This window comes from Pelodiscus sinensis, chromosome 1 (assembly GCF_052426305.1).
Source record: "Pelodiscus sinensis isolate ZL-2025 chromosome 1, ASM5242630v1, whole genome shotgun sequence".
Classification (NCBI taxonomy): domain Eukaryota; kingdom Metazoa; phylum Chordata; order Testudines; family Trionychidae; genus Pelodiscus; species Pelodiscus sinensis.
Window position 1 is genome coordinate 81,505,369 of NC_143052.1, and position 10,201 is coordinate 81,515,569.

Sequence of the window (10,201 nt, forward strand, 5' to 3'; positions counted from 1 at the left end):
TATTGCAAAAGGAAGGAAGTGCTCTTCAGAGCAGAATTCTGTCAGAGGACAACAGCTCTGCAATTACACAGCCTAATTCTAGCCTCAAGCACACCACATATCAGTGCAATGATAAGCAGTCTTACTGTCATAATGCTAGGAAGCCTGTCCTAAAGGCAAAGCTATACTCAAATACCAGGGCCATGTACTAGAGATAGAAGTGTAATAGTGGAAATCTGTCTTTGAAGCTAAATAAGGAGCAACATGCCTTTTAATATTGCTGCTCTGAATTCAAACTTTGCAGTTCCTCATGATTGCTCTCTATTGAGACTACTGGTAAAGCTGGAAGGATCCTTCCTTACAGAAACAGATATGCTGTTCCGATAAAGATTGCTAACCATTACTGTTGTGAAGTGTAGATTCTCTGTCACTGATGTTATTGAAAGTCTTCCACAGTAGCTTAGAAAATTTCATTCTTAAACTGGAATGGGTGTATTTCCTGTAGATCACAAAAGTAAAGGTTGAGTGTTTTGAGTTATATCCCTGGTGCAGCTATAGATTTGCTCTACTTACCAATTTAGGCCAGTAATTTAACGACTCTGCAGCTCACTTTCCCTGGCTGCAGCATGAGAGTTATGTAACACTTACCTGCTGTTTTCTCCCAGCAGAGTTTAGAGGTCTGGTTGGCACTTTGATGAGAGGCATTTGATAAGAGCAGATACTAAATAAAAGCATGCTGCTCCAAAGCAAACAGTGTGAACTAGATTGTTATAAAAAAAGCATCTCAAATACAGCAACTTTAGACCCAACTGGCATGTCTTGGCAGCCTGAAGTCTGCATTGCTATTTGGGATATATGGTTTTAAAAGCTGTCCCAAACCAGGGGCATCATTTACATGGAGGTGATCCCACTGTGCACTCTCAGAACTGAATTTTGCTCTGTCCTCCCAACAATACTAATCATAACATCAGTGGGCCAAGTTCTAATCTCATTCGCATTAATGGAAGCTGGGAATAAAAAAGTTACCTAGGGAGGTTGTAGAATTACTGTCATTGGAGGTTTTTAAGAACAAGTTTCACAAACCGCTGTTAAGGAAGTTCTAGGTCAGGAGAGGAAAACCAGCAGCCTGCTCGCTGGACTGGCCACACTGCTTAATTTCATCTGGCCCATGGCAAGTCTCCATGCTTCCAGCTGGAAGTCCCGAGCCTCGATGCCCCACACCCAGTGGAGCTGAAGCCACAAGCCCTGACTCGCTCCACTGCAGAAGGAAGCTAGGGTTCCTAGACCAGCACTGCAATGCTCCCAGAAGCCCCTGACATGTCCATACAGATGCAGGAACTATCAGGGAAGTTCTGCGTCCTTCTCCCCTCCCCACCCTCCATCAGAAGACTAGCTTTCAGAGGACCCTATCATAAGCTTTGAAGTCAGGAGCATGTTGGGGGCCAGGTCATAACATGCGGTGCTTTTGGAGATCCCAGGCAGTGCTGCAGCCAAAGGTTGGAGAAAAGGTATTATTTGCAAGATCCCTAATGAGAGGCACCAGCTTATTTGTATTAATAGGAAAATTGTGACACTCCTGACTGTACCTGGAAAAGCATTTGGCATTATCAGTTTGACTAGGATGAAAACTGCCATTAGCAAAGTATTGAGAGAAGCAGCACGTAGATTTCAGCCCAGTAGGTGGTGTTCAGATCAGGTGTCCATCTTGCCGAAACTCATTGAGAGAGGCTTAAAATACCAGTCAAAGATGGTTTTCAATTTAATTGGTTTTATAAAAATATAGAGAAGCTCTCTAGAAGATCCTGAAACTGTGGAATTCCAGCAAACAAGGTTAACTGGCTAAAAAGCTTTGTAGGATGAGTCTGCATGCCATGGAGACACGGATTGTTGCTGGTGCAAGGCAAGGCTGCACACATTCCCCACTTCTCTTTTACCTTTGTGATGAGAAGAGCAATGGCTGCTGCCAAAATCACTGGTGTTATTTGGGCAACAGATAAGCTGAACGACCCAGAATTTGCAGATGATACAGTCGTGTCAAGTATCAGAGGGGTAGCCGTGTTAGTCTGAATCTGCAAAAGCGACGAGGAGTCCTGTGGCACCTTATAGACTAACTGAAGTGTAGGAGCATAAGCTTTCGTGGGCAAAGACCCATGTCCACTACATGCATCTGACGAAGTGGGTCTTTGCCCACGAAAGCTTATGCTCCTACACTTCAGTTAGTCGTGTCAAGTAACAACTTGGATGGAATGAAAAGACTCTTTTTGACCAACCCACTTCCTCCACCACCACCTGAAGCTGCCAAATGGAACTTATCAGTACACAGAAGATCAAGAACAAGGAAATAGGAGAGTGCTGTCTGGCTGATACAGGAGTGATGAAAAAGAGTAAAAAAAGAATTAATGACTTCAGCTATCTTGTAAGTACAGTGTTTGCTACTGGCCAGTTCGCTAAAGAAGTGAACGCAAGAATCAGCAAAGTCAGTCAAATATGAACTTGACCTCTCCAACCACAGGAGAGCATCCTCATATCTGGATGGTGTACAGGTGGTTGAAAGCCACCATAAGCCCTCTCCATTCTCCTGGGCTACAAGTTCTTTACTTTGTCTCTTGGGGCACATCACAGAATCTCTCCCCGTAGTTGCAATACAACACCTAGAATGTCTCATGTTTTCTCTGAATCAGATTCAAAAGCAGCTAATTGCAGAAACAGCTTTTTGAAATAATATGAGGCTATTTTTTTCACAGTATAAAATTCAAAACTGCTAATGTGTGCTTCTGCAATAAGCAATCAGAAAAGGAGAAACAAAGATATGACTGATGTGTAGTGAATCAATCTGATAGGATTTTGATAAGACAGCTCACCTTGTATGTATTCTTTGTTTTGTTTTATAGTCCTTGGGCTGCAAAATGCTTTTGTAATACAACATGAAAATAGATACCAACAGTGCATCGGAGTCTTCTTACTACAAGCACAAACAGAGATGGTCAAAGTAAGTCCTATATTTTACAAGACCTTATTAAAATTATATTTATTAAAGGAAAGATCTTTCCTAAAGAGAATTTTACTGAAGCAACTATATCTGACAGAACTATGACCTAGTTTATTCTCTTCCCTAAAACAAATCATTCCACATGTTACAGAATTTATAATTACTCTACCCACATACAGATTTTAAGTGAGGACCTCCAACAGGTCACATACTAGTTTTTCAATTTCTGACTTGCTAAAGTTCAATTCCTACATAACAGGAATCAAGAAACTAAGCCATTCCCCAGGCTCCATGCCCAGCCAAGAGTGGATTGCAGGGGCAGGAGCTGCAAGGGTAGAATTTTGCAAGGTTGCGGGGGTGAGGGGGAAGTGGCTTGTTTTTCATCACATTCCTTGGATGCTAAATAGTGATAGAAATGTAGCCGTGTTAGTCTGGGGTAGTTGAAGCAAAATGCAGGACAATGTAGCACTTTAAAGACTAACAAGATGGTTTATTAGATGATGAGCTTTCGTGGGCCAGACCCACTTCCTCAGATCAAATAGTGGAAGAAAGTAGTCACAACCATATATACCAAAGGATACAATTAAAAAAAATGAACAAATATGAAAAGGACAAATCACATTGCAGAACAGGAGGGGGATGCGGGGGGGGGGGAAGGAAGGAAGGAAAGTGTCTGTGAATTGATAATATTAGAGGTAGGGAGAGTGGGATGTTTGTGAGTTAATGGTATTAGAGGTGATAATTGGGGAAACTGTCTTGGTAATGGGTGAGATAGTTCAAATGTTTGTTGAGTCCTTGTTGGAAAGTGTCGAATTTTAACATGAATGACAGTTCAGAGGATTCCCTTTCAAGTGCAGATGTAAAAGGTCTTTGTAGCAGAATGCAGGTGGTTAAGTCATTGAGAGAGTGTCCTTTCTGGTTAAAATGGCAAGAAACTGTTTTCTCTTTGTGATCTTGTCTGATATCTGTTTTGTGGGCATTAATCCTTTGGCGAAGTGTCTGAGATGTTTGTCCAATGTACATAGGAATGTTTGCAAGGACTCATTGTGCAGCGGTTTCTCATTTAGCTCATGTTTGGTAACCAGAGTTTCTAGATTGTAGAACAGCTCATGGCTTTGGACCTATTAAAGCACCTATTAACTTGAATGTTAGTTTATATAATATTGTCTGTATGAGTTGGTTTTACCTGGTAAGAGGTGGCAGTGGTGGGAAGGTGAGGAGAGAGGGAGGCACCTTTCCACTTTATTTTGGGTGGGTGTAGTGGAAATTCAAATGTCATCTCTCCTCCACCATGTCTGGAATGAATCTGTCTGGCACACTGAGTATAATCATTGCAAGAGAGTATACTTGCTACAGTTGTGTCTTTCTCTTGGAGCCAGTGCTGTCCATTTCACGGTCAATGGAAAAATTCACATGGACTTCACGCCAAGATCTGTATCAGCGCCATGCAAGTTATGGCTCAGGTGTGATAGATGCTGGCATTGTCAGCAAGATACTCCCATGCTTTCCCTGACAAGTGGGGGCAAGGATTTTTGCCTAGACACTGCAACCAAAATATATTCAGGCAAATCATCCCCTGCTGTAAATTGATGTTGCATCTGTGACACCAGCAGAGCTAAGTTGATTTATACCAGATGAGTATCTAGTCAGCTGTATGCTAATCCCCCACCTCTCCAGGTCTTCTGCCTCTGGCTATGTGAGATACTTTTGACCCAAAATATTGGAAGGGACACAGTGGTCCATCCCCACCACAGAAGGTCCCAGCACCTCTGTAAACTTAAGTGCATTTGCTGCACCAGGTGCAATCAGAAGGACCATGCACAACATTCCATAACACCATCAACACCTTCACTTACAAACCTGCCAGGTAGGTTTGGAACATTGAAAACACCTATATTGTTTGGGAGATGGGTCAGTGAAATTGTACTAGATTGAAAAGGGGTCCGTATGCTCAAAAAGGTTGGGAACCACTGCCCAACATACAATTGTATCACTGTAATGGGCCCTCTGCTGGAGACTTTGTTTGCCTGCCACACCTCACCTGAGGAAAAGGAGCAGTGAAGGGGGGTCCTCCAGGCCTGGCTATAGAGACTGCAGGGAAGCAGCCAATCAGAGTGAAGCAGGTTCACTTAAAAGGAGCTGCGGGGCTGAGCAGGTCAGTTTCTGGTAGGACCGGAGGAGTAAGGAAGGTGCCCCTTCCTGGTGCTCAAGTGAAAACAAGAAATCAGGTTTTGGTAGCACTGGCATTGAGTTAGGAAAAAGAAGGAACTTGAGAACATCAGCCTCGCCCTGAGGCAGAGGTGAAAAGGAGAAGCCTACATGGGAAGCAGCCCAGAGAGCAGGAACAGCAATAAGAGTTAAAGGAAACAGCACATGGTTGCTATTTGTTGGGTCTCGGTTGGAATTTGAAGTAGTGGGCAGGCCAGGGTTCCCCTTTATTGGTGTAGTTACCAGCACCCCAAGAAGGGGACAAGTTTTATGTAGAAGCCCAAGCACAAAGCTGGAATTTGTAGGACAGGACTGATAACCCGTATAGAGTGTCAACCCTCTGCTGAACTGTTATCCCAAAATAGGAATGACTTTGAAGGAAGAACTTGGTTGGCAAACTGGGTCAAGAACTGACAGGGAGACAACTCCAATACCAGGCCAGGGAAAGACCTAAAGCTAGCCCAGAACTGTATCCAGAGACCTGACTGCAGATACCAACCAGGGCACAGTGATAAGCTCTGTTAGACTTTTTTTTTTTTTTTACCCGGAAAAGGTTTGTTCATTCACATATTGTGTGTGACCTGAGTAGAGGGGTAGGCCACTAAAGATCCACACAACAAGGTGAATAGCTATCAGGGGCTGCGGAGAGCTGAGAGACACACTCTGTACGTGTGTGCAGGTTCTCACATAACCAACAGGAAATGCTTCTCAGAGGTGAGTGTCCCCCTCACAATCACCCAATTCAATGTACATCTGCCAACTTCCTCCCCTCTGGCTGCTCCACTGACAAAATGCCCTTTATTCCCTTAGGGCACATCTACATAGCAGGGCTAATGCCGAAATAAGCTTTGCAACTTGAGCTATGTCAACTGCATAGCTTAAGTCAAAATAGCTTATTTCAGCTTGTGGCACTGTCTAAACAGCAGGAAGTCCGCGAAAGAGCACTCTTCCTCCAACTTCCCTTGCTCCTCATACAATGAGGGCTACAGGAGTCCGAGTAAGAAGTCCTCAGCTCGACATTATTTCAACATTATGTCTAAATAACTGCCTACTGTATAGAGGCGGACTGTGTTATTTCGGAATATGCTGCTGTGTAGACGTAGCCTAAGATCCAAAGTTAGAGGTCTGTGAACATAGAAATACAAACATTGTTCGTGACTTACACGAGGATTCCTTAGAGTAGAACATGACTGCACTGGCTTTTCTATCTTCCTATTTTTAAAACAGATTTATTTATTTCAGTGATAAAATATCCTTAATAACAGATTAAAGTGCTTTTTATTTATGGAACCTATCAATTATGGTGTAGCATGCAATAATGCCATACATTTTGATTGCTTATGTAAAAATCTGGTTGGATTGAAGATTGAGAGGTATGTCTGGGATTTTTGTTTTGCCCCTGATGTCTTCCCTAAATGTGGTGTTATGTTGTCTGACTTGGAGATGATGAATGCAGACAGGCATGGCTAGATCTGTCCTCAAAGGGACACAAGAGATCAGCAATTAGCCTCTGGGACGTCCAGGTGGGAAGAGACATTTCTGAGCATTACTTGTAATTTGGTGCCCTGGAGCATTGAGTGCATTTAGGTCCCTGAGACTCACACCATCTGCACCACCAACTGGTGAAGATCCACCAGTTATGGATCTTCAAAGCATTGCTCTCTTCACAACCAATAACTCCTCTGTGCTGCCCAGATTGAGTTTTAGCCAGGGCATTTTCACCTCAGTGTTTCGCTCACTAAAGCTCTGTGCCTTTGAGCTTGGACACAGTGATGAATGGTTCCTGCAGGCAGCCTCCTGCAGCCCCCTGATACTTGAGTGAATGGCCTTAGAATAAATGAAGATAGCCAAGGACCTACTCTAGAATACGGTTCATAACAGACCATAGGCCAGGACAGGATCACGAGTTCTGAAGCTCCCATTCTTACCTATGTCCGTCCTCTGATAATGGGGAGAGGAGATGGCTGGTGCAGGAGGTGGCAGAGAGTTTCCCTACCTCCAGAGATTTTGGTTGTTTAAAGATCACTTGTCACAGCCTATGCAGCATAATATGCCCTGCACCAGAGTGGAGAATCTGGATCGCAGAGTTATGGACATAAATCACCCTTCTCTTCTAGAAGTAAGTTAAGAGAAAGTGCCCCTCTAAAGACCCTACAATTTCTTTTTATAGAGTCAAGTCTAAAAGTTCAAGTATTGAAGTTATTTAAACTTTTCTTGGGCCCTCAAGGTTTATAAAGAATTTTTTCTCCTATTACAGAGAACATGGATGTCACAGATAGAAATTGCCATCTCCAATTATTCCAATGGACATGAAACACAGAAAAGTTCTTTTTTCTGTGTGCCGGCTGAATCCTCTGAAATTTAATCATGTAAATGCAAAACTGACAGATCCAGTCTGAAGCCAGATTACATGGTGGTAACAAAAGAATTTAACAAGTCTTGTTAGTTTCTGGCAACAATGTTTCCTATGACCTGACTGGTTGAGGGCTGGGCATGGTGCATCATGGACATAATGGAGCTAGGAATGGCACAGAAACAAGGTAGAGAAGGCTCTGGCCACAGGAGTGTGCTGCCTTGCTGTTGTTATTCCACTGAGAGCAGGAGAAGGGAAATTGTCTTGCAAAATGTATTTCCAGGAACAAAAGGCAAGGACAATTATTTACTGAGTTTCACTCACTGTCCTGACATTCGACTGCATTGGGGCTTTACAGAATCTTTTAAGCAAGAGCCTCATTTGCGGATAGGTGACAGAATATTGGCTTCCTCATCTAATACCTAGTCCACCACAAAAAATAAAGAATTACTTGTGCTAATATTGTACTTATATAGGAAATTTCCCACTGGTTTTCAATGGCAATTCGATGCCTCATGGTGCCACAGGACTACTCGTTTACAAAATAAAATGAAAAACAACTCAAACACAATAAAAGGCCACTTGCTCAAATTCACTCCTCTGATATAACGACGGAGAGGCAGCCAGACCAATTTGAGTAGCACTGCAACCCGAAGTAGCACCAAGTTGCAACATCTGGAACAGGAATCTTGGTCCAGTCTTGCAGGACAGCAGCCACCACTTGTGTGTGAAGGCAGGGTGGGCTCACTCTGCAAACCCTGGCTCTGGGGAACATGCAGTGGGGGGGAATGAATTAAACAAAACTAGAAATTTGCAAAAAATCAAACAACGTGAAAAGTTGTCCCACATAAGAAATTCACAGGGCTCTTCTGATGTCTGTGTAGACTATGCATACAGTGCTAACCGTGAACAAGTAAAAGAATTTGGAAAAGGAACCATCACAATTTGTTGTGGTTGCTTCACTGCAGAGTTCAGATCCTACTAAGTAGTTACCTCTACCCTGGCTTCTGCCCACACACACAAGTCTCTCACCCTGTGTAGTGCTGACTGTACATCTGGATTGGCTGGCGTGTCCTGGACTCAACGGTGAAGTCCAGCACCAAGCCTGTGGGCAGCAATTTTAGGCCGCAGGGCAGATCAGTCAATGAGCTCCCTTCCCCCCCCCCCCCCCCGCCCATGCATGCACAAGCCACACCCATGAGGATGCAGTCTACCTGAGTGGTGCTGCACCTGCACTGGCTGGTGTGCTCTTCTGGCATGCTACATGCTAACTCAGTAGGTTTGTCCACTGTCTAATTGCATGAACCCAAAGACCCTTGCCCTGTCTCCTGCCCCACCCCTTCCCAGTCTATGCCACTGTCCCACCCTTTCTCTGAGGCCCTGGCTCTGCACATTCCATGCCCCCTCCCTCCATTGCTCATTCTCCCTCAGCCTCATTTTCACTAGGCTAGGGTAACAGGTTGGGGTGCAGAAGGCAGTTGGTGGTGACATTTACCTCAGGCAGCTCCCAAACGTAACCCACACACCCGTCTAGCAGAAACTCCTAGGAGAAGGTCCAGGAGGGTCTTTGTGTGCTGTCCTCAGCTCCCATTGGCTGCAGTTCCCAACCAATGGGAGCTGCAGAATTGGTGCTTGGGGTGGGAGTAGTGCCCAGAGATACCCTACCACGGGGCTACAGGGACATACTGGCTGATTCCAGGAGCAGCACACAGAGAGAGTGGGCAGGAAGCCTGCCTTAGCCCTGTGCACTGCCAGCAGCGGTAGCTGGGGAAGAGGAGGGGGCAGTGACATTTGAAATTGCCTGGGACAAATTGCCTGGAGCAATAGTCTCCTTTGCCCTGGCAATCAGTGGGCCTGCCCAGCACTCTCTACACCTGTGCTGGTAACCCACCCATTTCCAAATGAGGATTCAGGCTTCATTACTTGAGTACCGATAAAACTCCAGTGTCTTCTCCTCATGTGCCCAGAAGGACAAACACCTTCTCCCACAATTCACTTGGAAATAATCAGAACTGCTCAGCTTAATGCAGCACTGTAAACCATGGGATGTGATCCCAGAAGTCCTAGCACCTCACACGAGTTTGCGCAGCACCAGTGAGGAGTATGGCTTTACAATGCAGCTGTTTACTCCTGGATGGGATTACCTAGGTGCTTTGCCGATCACTCAGGCTAACACTGCAATGAAGACAGACCCAAAAAAGGATGTTCAGGTGCAAAGTAAAAAGATTCTTGTTAGACTAGGAAGCAGATACTGAGCCTCTCTCACTCATGCCAGAGCAATACAGACTACACCGGACATGATACAAAGATAGAACTGTGAATGACAGAAGGGACTGACTGCAATACAATACTCTGCCTTCTCTGTCCAATACACACAATAACCTTCTCTAGTAAATGAGTGTGGAGACAGATTTTGAGATAGAAGAAAAGAGCAAATCACTCCAAATGAAATCGGTGAACGCTGAAATTGATTAAATAATGCCCCTTATTACCTCCTTGCAACAGTGAAATCTTTCTTGGCAGTTACTCCGAGAGCATGGAAACAGAAAGCCAAGCCTGCTCTCCAGTTTCTTGCTTCCTGACAATCAATTTCTAAACTAATACAACCCACAGTTCAAAATAATGTTGTTTAAGATGGGACAAGATAATGTGAAAAAAAATCACAAAACTGG

The 10,201-nt window shown here is 44.3% G+C and overlaps 1 protein-coding gene across 1 annotated transcript in view; it reads left to right on the forward strand.

The window, feature by feature from the left end:
- Positions 1-7,541, forward strand: part of PLEKHG7 (pleckstrin homology and RhoGEF domain containing G7) — a 61,460-nt gene extending 53,919 nt beyond the window's left edge. Inside the window, exons 15-16 of the mRNA XM_075925536.2 lie at positions 2,871-2,968; positions 7,434-7,541. Coding sequence (XP_075781651.2) covers positions 2,871-2,968; positions 7,434-7,541 — 206 coding nt within the window. The remainder of the gene's footprint in view (positions 1-2,870; positions 2,969-7,433) is intronic.
- Positions 7,542-10,201: the final 2,660 nt, after the last annotated feature.